The following is a 19,420-nucleotide window of genomic DNA, read 5'->3' as shown; positions in this document are numbered from 1 at the left end:
CATTAACTTTCTTACGGAAGCACTAAACATCTCTCTGTTCCCACTTTGTGTCTGTGTATGCTTGTTTGTGATAGTACTACTTCATGAAAGTTAAACTGGTGTCTAGCATTTAGCTGGCTTTACGCCCTCATTCTTTTCAGGTTATCACCGACTACCTGTCTCTTAAATATGATAATGACAGTCACTGCTGTGGAAACTAAGAAAGGCACTGCGGGGTGACTGCATTTAAGATTGCATGCGGAGAAAGACGGAGAGTTGGGGTGCTGGGATAATCAGCTAGTGTCCTAACTAAATAGGGCTTTATGCCAGAGGAGGCCTTGTTTAATAAGGACTTAAAGAGCTTGTACAGGTAGACCTGCATTTGTGAGAGGGATAGACAGACACAGTATACTGTACATGATGACACATAGCAAACTGAAAAACTGGAAGATACTTATGGTAAACTAAAAATATTCATGAACGTGTAATGTTTGTTTTTTCATACATATCTGTATTTTTACCTTTGAATATGAAATTTACCGGAAATACAGGAACTACTACATGTTGATCAGTCTCTCTTTAAGGCTACACAAAACCTGCTTAAGATTTCTGCTATTCTTAGCATTTATTTCACAAGTTTAATCAATTTATTTTGAATATTTTCTTGTCTGCTTTTAGGGTATAAGATAGAAGTAACCAAGCCAAGATTATGTAGATTTATTCTATTTATTTCCAGCCTTATTTCATTCTGCTGTTAATATTACTGATTACAGAGGCACTGCATGTACTGCAGCACACTGGCTGCTGGATAATTTGGCTCGCATATCCGTTACTAGATGATCAGCTGACAAGTTTAGCATAGGCAGATCCCTGCTAACCTTCAGCACTATCTGCTGATGACAGAAGGATTGTATGGATTCAGCCCTCTGCCTTCTCCTCAGGGCTCTCCCTCACTCAGTCCGCTCATCCCGCTAACAGGGGGGGATTATTTTTTACCTGCATTTGAATGTGTCCACTTTTGTTTTCCCCTTTTGCGTGTAAGACCTGTGTCACATTTTCTTTCTGCAGGGAATTAACTGGATAAACTGGTGGCTGTGCTTTGTTTTGCTTATTCTTTTATATCTTTGGAAGTAGCTCGTTCGGGGCAGCGTTGGACCGAGCAGGAGCTCCGTCACTGAGCTGAAGAGGGAGAAGACAGGGGCATTTGGGAGAAAAGGAGGAAGAAGGAAGCATGGCTGCGCAAAAGGATGTGGAAAAGTTCCTCCAGGACAACCCTGCATTTGCTAAAGAGTACTTTTCCAAGAAGTTGAGCCCTGCCTCCATATCAAAGGTGTCAGGACTCTCAGAGAAACAGATTGACTTCAGCCAGTTCCAGGAGCTCTCTCAGGTAAATTTAATCATTTCAGTAATTGTTTATTATGGGAAAAAGAGCATGAAGAGACTGTTGACCAAACTTTCTCGTAAGTGATTAGCCTAGCCATATAACTTATGGCAAAATTCTGTACTTATTCTAAATCTTCTCTACTGAACCAAATTCTAAAAAGGGGCTATTGTTTTGCTCTGTTTCAAGGTCGAAGAAAGCAGAATCATGTATGACCTAATCAAAGACATGCAGGAGAACATCAACGTAGAGAAGGTGGTGTTCAAGATCCTGAAGAGAATCGCCGCGCTCATTCACGCAGACCGGTGCAGCTTGTTCATGTACCGGCAGCGGAACGGCATCGGAGAGCTCGCCACAAGGCTCTTCAACGTCAGCACAGATGCAGAGCTGGAGGACTGTGTGGTGCCACCAGACTCTGAGATCGTCTATCCGCTGGACATGGGAATAGTCGGCCATGTGGCCCTGACCAAGAAGACTGTTAATGTGAAAGATGTCACAGAGGTAAGAGGGGAGTGGAAAAAATGCACCAATGATCAGTAATCCTAAGATTAGAATAATGACGGCCTATCTGTAGAAATGCAGATGTTAAGCATATCTGCACTGCTGTTGTTCCTGATATTACCACCAGATGTCGCCACATCATTCAGTTTTTAAATCCCACACAGTGGCTTTAACTAATGATTTAAAGAAAGTTGATTTCCTTTACAATTAAATCTTGATCTCGTAGCAAGCAAGCTACGAGAACGCTTGCTACGAGAACGCCGTTGTAGCTCATAAGAGTAAGGGTGATGTAATTAACTCCTTAATACAATGTGACTCACCCAAACTGCCCCTTTAAGAAGCTGTACTGTTGAAAATGTGATGTGCACACAAGATAAAACTGCACATAGCACAGTTTTTATATAAAAATATCAACATACAGCACAAAGCGCACCATTAAGGCCATTGTCAGGGAGTTTTTTCCCAGTCCTTAGTGAAAATAAGCTGTGGCAAGACTTTGCCATATTCATACTGTGGTATATTTCCCCAAAAATATATATATATAGTTTTATCAGACAGTTTTGAAAATTGGGCAAAATTGAATTCATCTATGTTTACCGCACCAACATGATGATGTTCAATAGACGATCAAAATCCAAGATGACTAGCATGCTGCTGAAAGAATACACTGGACAATACTCTTGTCCCCAAAAGTAATCCCAGTGAAACAGATATAGATCAAACCTAAAAATAGCTTGTTGTAGATGGACAGGTGCTGATTGTTCACATTTGAAAAAGGCAATAAGGCTATGGCGTCCATCATTACTGAATTGTTAGTATCGTATAGCACATGGTTTTAAATGTATAGAATTAAGGAATTACTAAGGCGCAACCTACAAATTAGGGCTGGGCAACAGAAAGATAGATATCGATATTGTGATGAACAGATATCGTCTTGGTTTTTGGATATCTTCATATCATAAAATAAGTGTTGTCTTTCCTGGGTGTTAAAGGCTGTATTACAGTGGAATGATGTAATTTTCTGAACTATTATTTGCCTTTACCCACTTAGTCATTATATTCACATTACTGATAATTATTTATCAAAAATGTCATTGTCACTGTATAAATATTTTGTAAAAGCATCAACAGTTAACCCTACAGTATTGTCGCAATATCAATATTGAAGTATTTGATAAAAAATATCGTAATATTTTATTTTTTCCATATTACCCAGCCCCACTTCAAGTGATATTTCATTGGTAGTGGCTAAAAAAGACTTTTGACTGTTAAGTAAAGGCTCATTGTAATGCAAACTGTGGAGTGTATCATCCAACCATTACCTCATAGCTCACCTCTGTAAAAGCACTGTATTGAGCAGCCAAGATTTAAAACATAGTTTGTGCACACTGAGCTCCTCCTCCTCTGTTTATCAAGTAAAAACTAGCCAATATTTTGGTGCATATCAAACTGTAACTCTATCAGATGTTAAGTTTTGACAGTAGTTAATAGCATGACCTCATTGAACCTGTACATTTCCATTAATTACATTATGCTCACAGTTGTAGACGAGCGAAGGAAGAGTTAGTGACATGTATCTATACTTGACCAAGTGAGAGTGTAAATCCCCTTGTCAGACATAATCCATTTATTTCCAGATCCCATCAGCCTCTGCTCTAGCTGTGGATTAGACGCCTCTGGCATTTAGTCAGCAGTCAGCAGGAATCTAAAACAGATCAAAACAAGTTTACTTGGCACAGCTTCCATACATACTTGCCTATAGTAAAGGGGAGATATTACATTTTATTACATTTGTATGTCAAGTTTGTACTTTAAGTTTTCTGAAATGTTATGTTTAAATGTACAAATGAGCCATCTTCTAATTAAATATGCACTAAATATGCCCGGTCATTGTTACTCGCCAAGTTAAATTTACTGATTTTAGATTCTTCCCCAAAGGCATTATTGTCAAGTGATTTGTCATCCTGGTTACTGTTACAATAATGGTCATGGTATTATAGAGGTCTGGAACTACCTACCTACCACATGATGTTATACAAAAGGACAAAAGTCTTTCATTCTACTTCATAAAAGCACTAATTTCAAGGTAATTAATGTCAATTATCTCACCATAGATTAGAAACACAATGAACCTCTAATACCTCTACTCATGACTCTACACCCTACAATATATTAAATGAAAATTACATCTATTATATCAGGTTAGAGAACATTACTGCATATTATATGAGCAATTAATGTAATTTTGGACAACATTTCTTCTCTAAAACTGTGCATAATAATAGTAATGTAAGCAATTAATGTAAGTCCTGCAAGTGTACTTTATATGTGCTCAAAACCTGTATTTTCTGTCTTTAAGAATCAGTACTTCAGCTCATTCGTCGATGAACTCACAGAGTACCAGACCCGAAACATTCTGGCTACACCCATCCTCAACGGCAAAGACATGGTGGCTGTGATCATGGCTCTGAACAAGACCACAGGACCACATTTCACTGCTGAAGATGAAGATGTGAGTCCCACAGCCACACACGCACCGCAGCACAAAGCACACGCGGCTGAAACACAGATCTGACATCGGAATACAATAAGAGTTTATTCAGCGTTAACAGTTGTATAGAATCTGTGTCTGCTTTTGACTCAAAGCAAAAGAAAGTCCTTTATAGTATATCATATTGTGATGATAACTGCCATCAGTGTATCACTACAGTTTGGAGGGAATTCCCTTTGAGCCGACAGGTAGATCATTAAAGTCCTTACACGTGGCACCAGTGTGTGTTCGGTATATGTCAGGTCATTAATCCCAATTAGGAGTAAACTAAGCTTCAAAATGGAAATAAGCTTGAGGTGGTCAAGCCCATGCAACACTCCAATCTACAGCCGATTAATGACTTGATGGCTACACATCATAATAACCAACATAAATGATAGACTGATACTTAATTAAACTTTCAAGATAACAAACAAGTATATGCTATAGATATATATTATAGGGAATATCTTGATTTCTGCTGCTGTCATGCAGATAATATATAACACTGACCTTTAAATTATTTTGATTTTTGTGAATGATGACCCCGTCTGTAAATAAAGTCAGCACTTTATAATAACCACTATTAATAAATGGTGAATTGAATATTTGCATACTGAATATTGTATACATTCTAACGCTTTATATACCATATTAAATATTTTTTTATGATTACAGAGTTTGATTTTTGATTTTTAAACCTTTCAGAAATTGTTTGTAAAAAACAAAAACAATAAAAACAACGTAGACAGATCACAAATTTGTAACACTTTGCAAACCCTTAATAATTGGTTTGTAAACTGACTGTAAACATTATTTTGGTGGCTATTATAAAGCTGAATTGTTACAGTATTTAAGAGGGTACTATGATCATCAGTTGCAACTTTATAATAGTCGTCTAAATAATGTTTAAAGACAGTTTACAAGCCAGTTATTAATCATTAACTAATGCTTAATATGCTACATTAAATGTTATAAAGTGAGCAACAAAATGAAACTATAAAATGGGTAAGACATCATTAGCCAAATAAAAGTTCAGTACCATATATTATCTGAATGACAGCAGCAGAAATCCAGATATATCCTATTATTAAGCAATTTGTTACACTGTGTTACACTCAGACTCAGATTTTGGTGCATTTTTACATTGTAGTTTTAATTGTCTTTTGTCTTTATTGGTCTCTGACTTTTAAATGAACCCATTAAGAAGATTCCCACATCTCTGTTATGATGGCCTTTTATTAAACATGAAAAACGCACTTTGTTTAATTCATTTAATGACACTTTTGCTTTCTTTTAGATGCTTAGCCACGAAAAGAGTCTAATATGAACAGATAATGGAAGAATCCAAAGGAAGAGAAAAGAAAATGTAGAGTAGAGAAGGAGAATCTACAAAATTGTTTCACGTAGAGATGAGAAAGTTTCCTGGTTTGTGGGAATATTTGTCAAAGAACAGCAGTTAATGTCAACATATTTCACGAGCCTCAGTATTGTCATGATGCTTAATAGTAATTCTTTTAAAGCAAAGAGAATATTTAATCAACACAGATTAATTTACTTTTGCATTATTTGCTGCAATGAGCAAAAGCTTGAGTTATTAAAACTGATGGGACGTTTTGGGTTTGTGTCAAAAAAAACAACCCTAGTCATCTTATTATGCTGTATCCTATGTCCACACCACATCAACACATCTTGCGTAGTGTGATAATGTTTCTTTTGTTTGTTATGTGTCATTTCGTGTTTTCATATTGCTTTCCTTCCTCTTGTCTGTTTAGCTTTTTTTAAAGTATCTAAAGATTGCCACTTTGAACTTGAAGATCTACCACCTGAGTTACCTCCACAGCTGTGAGACGCGTAAAGGACAGGTGAGGGATGTTAACGTGCAAATACAGAATTACTACATGCACACTGGACTGAATGCTTCACATGACTGCTGTATGTGCGTTGTGTTTCCTAGCTGCTGCTGTGGTCGGCCAACAAGGTGTTTGAAGAGCTGACAGACATTGAGCGACAGTTTCACAAGGCCTTGTACACAGTCCGAGCCTACCTCAACTGTGACCGTTACTCTGTTGGTTTACTAGACATGACGAAGGAGAAGGTACCGTGTCTTTCTGTGTCTTTAATATAATATTCTGTGTTTTGTGTCCATGCAGTCGTTACCATGAAGCGCTGACTTTTTCTTTGCATTTTTGTGTCTGTCTTCCTTCAGGAGTTCTTTGATATTTGGCCGGTGTTGATGGGAGAGCAGGCACCGTACTCTGGCCCCGTCACTCCTGATGGCAGGGTACTGTTTTCAAATTTCATTTATCTGACATTATTCTCATCACTTTGCTTGGCAGTAGATAGTTGTTTTTTTACTAATCTTTGTGTTTTATTTTGTCCTTCAGGAGATCATTTTCTACAAAGTGATTGATTATATTCTACATGGAAAAGAAGACATTAAAGTAATACCGTAAGTAAATCTTTTTTTTGACTGTTTGCTTTAGTCCAAATATTCATTAAAAATGCGGTTAATATGACAACAAAATTCTAATAAATCAGCCCAAGTTATTTAAATCTGGAGTGTGGGACCTTTACATATAAATGAACATCTGCTACACTGTGAAAAGAAACTTATTGTTTTACCTTACAGCTTCTTCTCAAAGTCAGTCAACTCAAAATTTAAGGAAGCCTGGACGCAAACTTTTTTAAGTAAAACAAAAAGTGTCTTTGCACATATTTAAGCCCTTGGCGATCATGATCACACAATGCTGATTAAGCCTATTATAGTCAGAGAAGTTCTCACTATTTGGCAGTACACCAGAGTTATTGTTTCTGGTATATGTGGCGACTTTTCCGCACTGTCACACCAAAAGTGGTGTGTTTTATGTCAAACAGCCAGAGATAAATGGAACAGGAAGAGGGAAGAAACAATAATGATGGCGTAGCATCGAGGAGTATGGTAAAAGCTATGATGGAAAATTCTAAAAGCATCCAAGAAAGGTTTCTTGAGTGGATGCTCCAGAAACTCTGCATTTAGAAGAAGGATTAAAACCATATGCTGAAACAAGGCTGATGTAGCAAGCCCACTTGCAGGCATACGTTATAAGCATGTGTTGACATTGTTTGTGTTATTATTCTCACTGTCAGGAGGGGAGACAAAAGTTCCACACTCCAGCTTTAAAGTCATTGACAGGGCTAGCAACATTATCGGGAACAGGGATTGAAGCAAACTTGATATATGAACCACGCTAATGAATTGTAAATGGTATTTATTTTAAAAGCATCAGGTTCAGGTTGAACACATCTGTGCTCGCATCTGCTAACTTCTATCTACTTGCCCGTTTCACACACAGCACTCCGCCTGCAGATCATTGGGCCCTGGTTAGCGGCCTGCCTACTTATGTAGCCGAGAGCGGCTTTGTGAGTTTCTTCTCAATACGTTACCACAATCCCTTGAATCACTAGAAACCAAAGGAATATAAATGCTCATCCTCCACCTCGAGCAATCTGTTTTTTTCTGCCTCCTAGATCTGTAACATTATGAATGCAGCTGCTGACGAGATGTTCCAGTTTCAGGTAAGAGATGGCTACACTCAGCTAAAAGGTCAGAGAGACGACTTTCCAAAAATAAGTCAGAGACGTTCATACACTAGGCCTATGACGTGTTTTTGCTTATGTCTCCAATGTTGCAGACTGAGCCGCTCGACAGCAGTGGTTGGACCATAAAAAATGTTCTCTCGCTGCCAATCGTCAACAAAAAAGAAGAGATAGTGGGCGTGGCCACTTTTTACAACAGAAAGGATGGAAAGCCTTTTGATGATCAGGATGAGCAGCTCATGGAGGTATATAAACACTGAGCTGTGTCACTCAATGAAATGCTTTTTTTGGATGTCTTTGTGTTTAAATGAGCAGTGTGCAGGATGCATCTAGTGGTGAGGATTACAGAATGCAACCAGCTAAAACTTCTCCTATGTGCCAAATATGTTTTTACCAGGTGCCAAAATATCCACAGATGTCTCTTCTTTCCAAAAATAAACAGACCAGGTGATTAAAATGGGTAAAACACTGGTTAAAGAAGTTTCACATTACAAATCAGTGTTTCTCTGACACTTTTCAGCTCAGACTTACCACTAGCCCAGCACCTGCTAATGTGTGCGCACCTTTTTTCTCTGATAATTTAAGATCCAGACATTCAGGAGGTTTTTATCAGGAGCTGAATTATCCACAGAGGTCCATTCCTCTCCAAAACAAACAGACCTGGTAATTTAAACTGGTCAAAACACTTATTAAATCAGTTTCACGGTAAAAATCTGTGTTTTTTTAACTATGCTATTTGGCTTATTGTGGAGGGGTTTAGGACTATGGTTGCCAATGCAAAATAAAGAACAGCCCTATCATGAGCCAGTGTTTGGTTTGTCCACTCTGGGCTACTGCAGAAACATAGCAGTGCAATATGGCAGACTCTAGATGAGGACCTGCTCCCTATGTAGATATAAACAGCTCAACAATTTTTATTTTCAGGTCATTATACACTAAAGAAAATATACATATTATATTCATTTTCTGCCAATATATCCCTCTAATCCTACACACTGGACCTTTAAAATCAGAAACTGAGATATCTTGGTATGAGATGGTTAAGAATGAGAATGAATGAATGATCCTCTCCTGATACACTCTGTACATATTATGCTGATCCGTTTCACCAGGCTTTGACACAGTTCCTGGGCTGGTCCGTCTTGAACACGGACACTTACGACAAGATGAACAAGCTGGAGAACCGCAAAGACATCGCTCAAGACATGGTGCTCTACCATGTCAAATGTCGGGATGATGAGATTCAGAATATCCTGGTCAGCACTGTAACATTTTTTTCACTTATTAACTCATTATAAATATTGCATATTCAGAGAAGTTTTAGATTTATCAAAATTTCCAGTGTGCACTAGCACATTTCAACAAGGCAACAGTAATAGTCCAGCCTCCATGTTGCACGCTTTCTTTTCAGTAGGACTTCCTGTATTTACCTCTGTACTTGTGCTTGCTCTCAGAACACCAGAGAAGTCTATGGCCTTGAACCAAGAGACTGTGAAGAGGAGGATCTCCTAGAAATCCTGGTAACAAAGAAACTATGACCCATGGGTAGCACCGAATCTTTAAAAGAAGAGGGAGATTTGAGCAATTCAAATATTGTTGTGTTCCAGAAAATAATTTGTCTGTTCATCTCATATTCGAGCAGAACTGTGTCTACCAGCGGTATGACTGTGCTGTGTACTTTATTTCATCTTACACTGCTATTGCTCTCGTTTCCTCTTAGAAACCAATGCTACCTCCACTTATTAAGAAGTTTGAGATCTACGAGTTCCGCTTTTCGGATTTTAACTGCACAGAGATGGAGCTGGTGAAGTGCGGGATCCAGATGTACTATGAGGTTGGAGTGGTCAGGAAGTTCCAGATCCCTCAGGAGGTGACCTAGAAGCACACGCAGCATTATTATTCATTATTACAAAGCACCAAGTCTTTGTCATTAAACAGTTCTCTTCTTACAGGTGCTGGTTCGGTTCATGTACTCAGTCAGTAAAGGCTACAGGAGGATCACATACCACAACTGGCGTCATGGCTTCAATGTGGGACAGACCATGTTCACACTCTTAACGGTATTAACACTGTCGAATCTATTTTACAATAAGAGCACTTTTATTTAGATCTTAATACCTGAAAGCCTAAAAAAGAGAAACTCTCTACAAAATGTTGTGTACTTTATTAGTTTGATCAGTTTGTGTGTGTCTCTGTGTGCTCAGACGGGAATGCTGAAACGGTACTACACTGACTTGGAGGTTATGGCCATGATAACTGCAGGCTTCCTGCACGATATTGATCACAGAGGGACCAACAACTTGTACCAAGTCAAGTGAGTGCTGCTGGGAACTTTTTCCTTTCTTAGTAGAAAAAAAAAAAATCCAACCTACACTTTGCTAAACATTCCCGGGTATAAAATCAGCCCCATTCAGAGAGGTACAATAACAACACTGCTGTGTCTGTGTGCCAGAATAATGCTGAATAATTGTATGATGTAGGTGCGTACATGTCTGTCTGAATGTGTATGATTCAAGGTCCAGCTTTATTGTCATTATACAATATAAGATTGTACAATGAAATGCAGTCGTAGTCACGTCGGGTCTTTTTTAGGGATGTGCATGATTCGTCAACTAGGCAATAAAATGTTGCGACCCTCACTAGTCGGCACCAGAAATACTACAATAAAGTAACTAATATGTTTTTAATGTACAGATTTAAATTACATATAAATACACATTGTAAGGACTATTTTTATTTTAAATTGCAGGACGGCTAATTGCAATGCCATTACATTCACCCAATGAAAATGCTCTTGTAGCAATCAGGCACGTCTCCTAAAGAATGTTGTTTTATATAAAGATTATTTGTTAACTATTATTTAGTGAGTTGTTGTTGGCAAAGTGCCACACATTTCAGCAGCATTTAAGTTTGGTTAGTGGAAAATGTGATTGACAATTTCAAATGTTTCTTATAATATACACAATTTATTATTATAAGAAACATTTTTTTTAACCCTTTAGATTAAATTGTGCTCAATTTTTGCCGTTTTCTGAGTGTTTTCATACTTTTAGATTAGTCAACCAGTCTAAGTTTTAACTTCTGTTTAAACCAAGTCTTTCAGTCTTTAGGAACATCCCTAGTCTTTTTCAAGCTGACACTGTAAGTGTCTTTTTACATCTGAGTTTGGTTGTCATACCTTCCAGGGCACTGTTAGCTTCCATTCATTTTAGTACAGCATGACAATCAACTCACAAACACTTAAATTGTGCTGGCAGTGAGATATCTTTCACAGTGAACATCATGCAGAAAATAATAATTAGCAACTATTTTGGTAATCAAATAATCCTCTCAGTGATTTTTTTTGAGCAAAAAAGCCAAATATGCTGATTACATGATTCTTAAATCTGAGAATTTGATGCTTTTCTTTGTCATATGTGATAATAAACTGAAAAACTTTGGATTTTTGGACTGTTGGTCAGATAAAACATTATTTGAGGACATCAACTTGGCTCTGGGAAATTGCATGAACTATGTTTCACTATTTTCTGACATTTTATTGTCAAAATGATTAATTTGTTAATTGAGAAAATAATGGGCAAATTAATCTATATTGAAAATAATCAGTTGCATCAATAGTAACAATGCAGTTAAAATGTCATGCTGATTCTAAATAGCCTATACTAATGATGCATCCATGTCCTCACATATAGCTTGGAAAAATACATTTTACATGAGTGTTAGTCAGCCTAATTTTCAAAGTTTTTAGAGCATTTTAAGTCATTCAGCTTCATTACCATCCACGAGTAACAGCTTTGATTACAATAAAATTGGAAATAATGTTCACTGTGATAAATTATTTATTTCAAGCAAGTTTCAAGTTTTTTTATGGTAGACTATGTTTTGACAGTTTGTAGTTAATGTACTGAACAATTATACTTTAATCTGATGGTGACTGTTGTTAATCTGGTGTTTAATTCTGACAGATCTGGCAACCCTCTGGCAAAGCTGCATGGCTCATCCATCTTGGAACGACACCATCTAGAATTTGGAAAGTTCCTCTTGGCTGACGAGGTAAGAAAGAAGAAGTGAACAAGATAATAACTTGACCAAACTTAAACTCTTGAGGATGTGAAAAAGAAGCATTTTCAGCAGTCACTAACTATGACTGATGCCCATCTCTCTCATCTCATCTGCAGTCATTGAACATCTACGTAAACCTAAACAGACGACAGGTAGACCACGTGATTCATCTCATGGACATCGCCATCATTGCCACTGACCTGGCTCTTTATTTCAAGTCAGCACGATCTCATCTTTACTCACCCCACTTTATTCTCTCATTCTGCTCATTCTCTTATCTCCAGACTTTAAAAACACATAATGATAAATAGTAAAATAGCTCCTCTCCTGTTACCTTGCCAGGAAAAGAACCATGTTCCAGAAGATTGTGGACCTGTCACACACATATGAGGATGAAAAGAAGTGGGTCGATTTCATGTCCCTAGAAACAACCAGAAAAGAAATCGTCATGTGAGTACAACAAACATGTACGCAACTCTTTATTCCTTTACATTTCTGTGATCCTCTACTGGAAGTCTTTTCTGTGTTAGGGCTATGATGATGACCGCATGTGACTTGTCAGCCATCACAAAGCCTTGGGAGGTACAGAGCAAGGTGAGAAGCATAACAGTTTCATAACTGTGCCGTATCGCTGTAGTGTTTGTGATCTGCGTCTCTACAGATGACTGTGTATGTATCTTTCAGGTTGCCTTGTCTGTAGCAGCAGAGTTCTGGGAGCAGGGTGACCTGGAGAGGACAGTACTGGAACAACAACCTATTGTGAGTTTACAAATTGTTGGCGTGGACATAAATTTGGCTTACTGGTGCATCTTTGACCAACCTACAGAGGAAAATTTGTATTTTTGATTTGGGGGTGAACTGTCTCTTTAAGCTCCTTAACATAGCAGTGTTAAACTTTAACTCACCAGAGGGAATGTCACCTTCTCAGAAAGCAGGGGAACATAGTTTATGTCAGGCAGGTGTTTAAAAATAACAAACTATTCCTTGTTGCTGTTATTATTGATTTCCTGGATGTCAATATGTTTTTGAGTGCCTCAAAATTTTGTCTATAACCCACCAGCCCATGATGGACAGGAACAAGGCAGCAGAGCTTCCAAAGCTACAGTGTGGTTTCATTGACTTTGTCTGCACGTTTGTCTACAAGGTAATGTTTCATGTCACATCTTGACAGATGAAATACACAGTACATGGTCCTTTTTAGTTAAGCAAATTATTTATATTTATTTGGCAGGTCCCCACAGGTCTGACAAAATAAAAGCTATCTGCAGTTGTGAACAAACCACGAGCCTGAACTCTGTTTTCATATTTGCAAACTTTTTTTAATGTATTTTGTCTTTGACTCTTTTCCATTCAGGAGTTTTCTCGCTTCCATCCACAAATCACACCCATGCTGGACGGCATCCTGAATAACAGGAAGGAGTGGAATGCAAAAAAAGAGGAGTATGAGGCTACACTCAAAGCCCTGGAGGAGGAGAAGGCTGCTAAAGAAGCAGCCACAGCCAACAAAGGTGCAGTGATTCTTTGGAATAATCACACAACTGTGAAATGAATTAAAACTGCTGCGATGTTGTTTGCCCAGTTGCTGTTTTGTGTGTTCCGTTGCATGCCATGTATCAGCTGATGGCTTTTTTTAAATAGTGACTTTATGTGGAGTACCAACCAATATCCCAAGAAACGCCTGGACACTGCCAAGGTGCCCATGAGCAAGGCACCTAACCTCCAAAGTGCTCCAGCTGTTCATGGCTGACCCCTCAATGTTGCTGATCTACAAATATATTGACTCTATTCTTTGATGTGTCTCTATCTTCCCAGCTACTACAAACAACACCGGTGGAGGCTCCGGCTCAAAGACCTGCTCAGTGAGCTAAAAAGGTCAAAAAGCCATGCACTAGATGGGACGGCTCATGACAGATGACTTGAGAATGACCCGAGCACCACAGTCTGTCTCACCGCCAAAAGAAAATGCAATAAAGTCAAGAGGACGGATACATGAGTGAATGCACAGCGCTGTAGTATTTCTTCAGAAAAACTGTCTCTGATCAGGAAAGAAAAAACCTGAATGATGAGCATCATTAAAAGACACTAACCAGGTGAGCCAAAAAGGCAGGACATCACCACCTCCTTGAAAAACATCACAAAGAAACAACAGAAACAGACAGCCATCATCTACTTTGAATTTTAAGGTGATTTTTGAATCTCAGGTTCTCACTTAGCCTCATACAGTATCATATCAATATTCAATATTCTTATATTTTGAGGATTAATGTTAGCTGTTAAGATGCAGCATGTATGTGTGTGTGATTGTTGAGAGGATAAAACTTGTACATATATCTGTGTAGTAAGTGACGCCCATGTGTAGTAATACGTATGAGACACACTGTTGAATTAATTCTTTGCTGCAAAGCCCAAATAACTGTAGACTGTATATCATGTTTGGAGCTCTGTTTTCAAACATACTGTATATTGTACATTAATGTAATACTTGTTTAAGGATCCAGAATGTAAACTCAGATAGATAGAACTGTAACTGAACTACTGTACATATATTCCAGATTAATTTCATGTTGACATCTTCCAGTCACAAATGAGTTTGTTTACCTTGATCGCAGAGAGCCAAAGGTAGATGACAAAAACTTTGCTTTGCTGCCCACAGAGAAGCCTGTAGTTGCTTAATGATGATGCCTTCAAACAGTACTTACTTCAAAGAGAGTAGTAATAGTAGATTATTATATTTTATAAAAGTACAATGTCTTATTAAATGAGTGCACGTTGAAACGTCTCTGGAAATAAGCTGGTTCCAGATAAGATTAACTTTGCTATGGACTGAATGATTGTCACATAATGGTGATTCTTAGCATAATACAATAACAGGGGCAACTATGTCTCTCCAAGAGCAACAAATATATCACTTATTAATCCTTAATGGGATATTCATCTTCTGCAATCATCTCAAGTAGGAGAGGGAGTCAGTAGTAGCACAGCACCCTCCTTGTAATGATGTGTACATATTTCATTCCTCCCTGTAAATACATATGTAAAAATATTTTTCTAGTCAAACTATAGATGCTTATTTTTTAAATAGTGGGATTTGTAACTTGCAAAAGAGTCATTGGGTAATTTCTAATTCCCTTAAATTACTGAATATCTTTTTTATTTATTATGCTTGCCTCCATTTACTAATTTAATTTACAAGTATTCCACATATGGAGATAAAGAGCAGGTGTATCAGAGATAACCATGTAATCTTAGGCAAACAATGTACCTTAATATGCTGTGGACATGCCCATTAACATTTTTAAGTAGACTTAATTCACTCTATGCTTGCGTCTTCAAGTGCTCCATGTATACAACAATGACCCAATAAAGCAAATGTATTTTTATGAGGTAACTGAGTGGATTAATTGCCTGGGATATTGAAACTGACACTCTCTTACATTGCTGAACATAATCACCACTTGTTAAAGACATATCACTAGTTTAACTTGTGGAAAACACTAGCAACATAAAATATACTAAACCCTCATCTACAGTCAGCTGGCCATCTCAACTACAATGCAATAGCATGAACTACATAACGCTTTAAGGTGGACTTCATAATGAAGGTTATAAATATTACACAACACACAGTATTGAGGGAACACTTCTGTCCACACTGCACTTTCTACTACTGGTGGCTGACCCCAATCCTGGGATTGCTGCTAAACTAGGCCAGGATTACAACCATGCTCTTTCCCCAGGCTCATCTCCTACTGAAGGACAGCTACACACTCTCACATCAACACACACACACACACACACACACACACACACACACACACACACACACACACACCTGTGCTCTAGGAACTAGATACATGCTATAGTGTGTCTTTGTCATTGTATTCCAGAAAACTGACAAACTACACCTGAAGAATGACTTGAAAATGACGACCTAATTAATTAATGAAACTAACTGTTTTGATGTTTTATATTTTAGTGAGGATAGACCCCCCCCCCCCCCCCCCCTCTATACACATAAAAAAAAATCAAGAACACTGATTATTACATGAAAAATAATGTTTGTTTATTGAGCTTCGAACATAACGACACAGGTCCAGAGATCATTCATTTGAGAATGGTGTCAGAATTTGCTGCAGAGAGGAAAGAACAAGAGGGGAAAACATGTCATTAAGACATTTTGTGGACATAATATTGGAACGTGTGATGCCTCTTTGGAATAAACAACAATAAACATTACTGTATGTTTGTGTGACAGACAGGTAAAGATACAGGAACAAAGAGTGAGTCCTGTCTTACCCTCAGAAAGTTGTTGGTAGATGCGTTCCTGCTCCTCTCTGATCTTCTTCTCTGCTTCCTCAATCCTCCTCTCCTCCTCAGCAATGGGCTTTAGGTAATCTGAACAAGAAAAACACCCAGCAAGAAAACCAATCATTTTTTCAAAACAAATCCCAAACACTTACTTAGCGTTAAGCAGTGTGCAAAATATGTTAATGACAGGGGTCAAGCATCATGTGTACACTTTACTTCGGTTGTATTATTAACATTGTAGATCATAACAGCTGTTCTTTTAAAGTAGATATAAATCTATTGCATTATTAAACATTCTTTGTTGGGAAATGTTGCAGTAAATTTTAAAAAACATTTAAAAGGTGAAAACTTGAACTCATCTCTGAACTAAAAGTAAGTGTAGTCCAGTAGTACTTTCTTATTTTTCATTTTTATTTGTTTGTCAAATGACAAAAGAACTGTTAAAATACTAAATGTTTATCTTTTGCACACAGGATGGCACTTTCTTGTTTATTGGTCTTTAAAAACTTAAAATAGGTTTTCAAAACATGAAGCAGTTTAGCAGAAGATTAGTTAAATATATAAATGAGCCTTCATCTATGATGTGCAACTAAAATACAGCACCTTTATATCCATACTAGCAAGAGAAGGGCCAGCCACATATAGCCTAGCTGCCCATTTTGTTGCGAGTCGCCATTTTTAGTGCATTTCCTTACCTTTCAACATGAAATTTACTTTATAATATCAATAAATACCAAGTAATAGGCTTCATTTGTAGATCCACCGTCTTTGAGTTTTTCAGGGGGTCACTGGTGTTAATTAAGGGCCCCAAAATCCCCTGTATTTCAAGCACTGGTTTTGTTTTATGTTCATGGTGAACTTGCTTCATGAAGTAGCCTCAGGGTTTAATTTCAATCGCCCCCTAAATAATACATTTTTTAAAATAGCTCTTTTGAGTATCTAAGTATAAGTTAAGTATTTGACAGAATTCAGGAAACTCCACTATTCCCTATTTTTGTTGAACTGTAGCCACTGAAGTTTAGACATTTGCAGAAACCCTCTGCTGGTGCATGCACAGACATGAACTTACCAAACCTCTGTTTGCCATAGAACATGCCGAGCAGGAGGGCAGACCACCTGGCCGTCTGAAATCAAAATGATTCACAGGTGTTACCAAATGAAACAACTATGACTAGTCAGCAAACTGTGTGAGCTGACACATGTAGCAAGGCAAGTTTTTGATGAAGATATTCTTCTGTCACTGTATCCAGGCTTGGAAATTAACTTTTCTGTCCACCTGCCACTGTGGCTGATGGATTACAAAATCTACCAGCCATTCAATAGATTACTATTGTTTTTTGGCAGGTGAGTTAAGCAAATCTAGCATCCATTTGCGTATTTTACCAGCATGGCTGGTGGCTGGTGCCAATTTCCAACCCTGTCAGTGCTGAATATGTTTCTGCTGCAGTACCTCATTGACGTGACTGTCACTTTTAAACACAACTAGCTAAGAGATAACAACCTCTCTTTTTGGGGAGGGTCTGTCTCAACAATACCCAGGGTGTGTCCACCGTTTAACAATATAACGGCACACAGCTGTACACAACACATGCTCAGTTAACTGTTAAAGCCGTGATAAGAGCAGAGTCCACTTTATCTCTGACCTTTCTGACAAAGTGGATGACGATATTAGCTGTTCATTGATATGACACAGTGTAGCTGTACAAGTAGCTATGATAACCACGAATTTTGCATCAGACTAATGTGGAAGACGCCCCAGATTTTAACCTACAGATTGATGTTCACCTGTACAGTCTGTCAATGTCACTGCTAGCAAACATTAGCTAGCATGCTACTAGAACAACTGACAGTGACGCCATAGCTGCGCGTCTAAAGGGGACAGCTGGCGTTTTTAATTTATTTATTTATTTAATTTTAATTGACAAATTAACAGCAATGACAATCTTAAGGGCAAATAATGTGTGTTTTGTTACCTTGATAAGCGGCGACACTGCGACTGGGGGAACCATGGTGAAGCGATGAAGTGACTTCCGGGGCAGAGCGGAAGTGCGTAATTTTTTTTTAACTTGACATGAGAGAAAAAAAAAACCGTTAAAACTACATCGTTGTTGTTGTTGTTGTTGTTGTTGTTTTTTACCGTGTTAGACAAATATATTTTCCCTAAATGCAATATTTATTGCCCTTTTCAACAACAACAAACAATGGACCAAAGCAACAAACAGTAACAGTTTCAGTGGACCCACCAGCTTTACAAGGTAATAATGTCCAAACAATTAGCAAACAAGTGCACAGTTAGCTTAATGAATACGTAGTGGCTCGAACATGAACATTTATCATATTTATTTGAAGTGGTAAAACTAATTTAGTGTCGCTCTAGAGGAAATGGGCAGGTTATACAACAAGTTGGCTACTCAGATAAGGGAAATATGCAAATGACTTAAACAAGAAAGTCAAACTAGAAATAGCCTTAGTCCAAACAAAAACCCTGTTCATACTAGGCAGCATCTCATCTCCTAATACATCTCATCAGTTCTTATATGAGACACAGTTATTTAATTTTAATTAATTTAATTTATTTTTTTAAATTTAATTTAATTTAATTTAATTTTTATGTGAAAACCATTCAGGTGCTCTGCTGGAAAACATCTCAGGCACAATAAATATGTAAAATCCCATGCATGTTTCAGGGCCCCTGAATTGTTTAGCATTTTCCCACTTATTGGCACCTCTGGATTCATTCATGGCATGTTTACATGATATCACTAGTGGTCTTAATCTTCTGCTGCCAGTCAAGGGGACATGACTTCATGCCTCATCTAGCCTCCACCTCAACTGTGGCACCACCTCACCTGAGTCAGTTTGGTAAAGCCGTGGGTACAAGCTGCAAACAAATATTATTTTTCTGATTGCTAATCTGCTATGTGCACTAATCAGTTTCCCATCTTCAGATCTGCTGTTTTGTTCATCCAGCTGTCCAAAACTGAAGAGATAGTTAGTTTATAATAGTTTACGACATGAAAACAAACCAAAAAAAACTCATAAAATTGTCTGCATTTTTGCTCAAACAGGGACTCAAACAA

General features: G+C 37.8%; 1 protein-coding gene and 1 long non-coding RNA gene across 2 annotated transcripts; one reads left to right on the top strand and one right to left on the bottom strand.

Annotated features, from left to right (window-relative positions):
* The first annotated feature begins 1,210 nt into the window (after window positions 1-1,210).
* On the top strand, window positions 1,211-15,375 carry pde6b (phosphodiesterase 6B, cGMP-specific, rod, beta). Its single transcript, XM_049604216.1, has 23 exons — window positions 1,211-1,366; window positions 1,550-1,861; window positions 4,221-4,373; window positions 6,167-6,256; window positions 6,349-6,489; window positions 6,601-6,675; window positions 6,779-6,843; window positions 7,727-7,793; window positions 7,902-7,949; window positions 8,066-8,215; window positions 9,083-9,226; window positions 9,425-9,490; window positions 9,691-9,840; window positions 9,923-10,030; window positions 10,175-10,284; window positions 11,936-12,023; window positions 12,149-12,249; window positions 12,375-12,482; window positions 12,563-12,626; window positions 12,717-12,791; window positions 13,093-13,176; window positions 13,387-13,540; window positions 13,845-15,375. The coding sequence occupies exons 1-23, from the start codon at window positions 1,211-1,213 to the stop codon at window positions 13,898-13,900; spliced, it is 2,565 nt and encodes an 854-aa protein (XP_049460173.1). The 3' UTR covers window positions 13,901-15,375.
* A 695-nt stretch (window positions 15,376-16,070) lies between these two features.
* On the bottom strand, window positions 16,071-18,439 carry LOC125906038 (uncharacterized). Its single transcript, XR_007451736.1, has 4 exons — window positions 18,314-18,439; window positions 17,410-17,464; window positions 16,329-16,427; window positions 16,071-16,162 (listed from the first exon to the last, which is right to left on the bottom strand). It is a non-coding gene; the product is annotated as an uncharacterized LOC125906038 (long non-coding RNA).
* Window positions 18,440-19,420: the final 981 nt, after the last annotated feature.

The sequence above is a fragment of the Epinephelus fuscoguttatus genome, linkage group LG18 (genome assembly GCF_011397635.1).
Source record: "Epinephelus fuscoguttatus linkage group LG18, E.fuscoguttatus.final_Chr_v1".
NCBI lineage: Eukaryota > Metazoa > Chordata > Actinopteri > Perciformes > Serranidae > Epinephelus > Epinephelus fuscoguttatus.
The sequence above is the reverse complement of the archived record's forward strand: the minus strand, read 5'-3'. Positions and strand labels throughout refer to the sequence as shown.

Excerpts from the sequence above, each read along its gene's own strand:
- pde6b (XM_049604216.1), top strand. The coding sequence starts at position 1,211 with ATGGCTGCGCAAAAGGATGTGGAAAAGTTCCTCCAGGACAACCCTGCA. Across the intron at positions 1,862-4,220 it reads ATGTGAAAGATGTCACAGAG|AATCAGTACTTCAGCTCATT; the intron begins GTAAGAGGGGAG and ends TCTGTCTTTAAG. Across the intron at positions 8,216-9,082 it reads AGGATGAGCAGCTCATGGAG|GCTTTGACACAGTTCCTGGG; the intron begins GTATATAAACAC and ends CCGTTTCACCAG.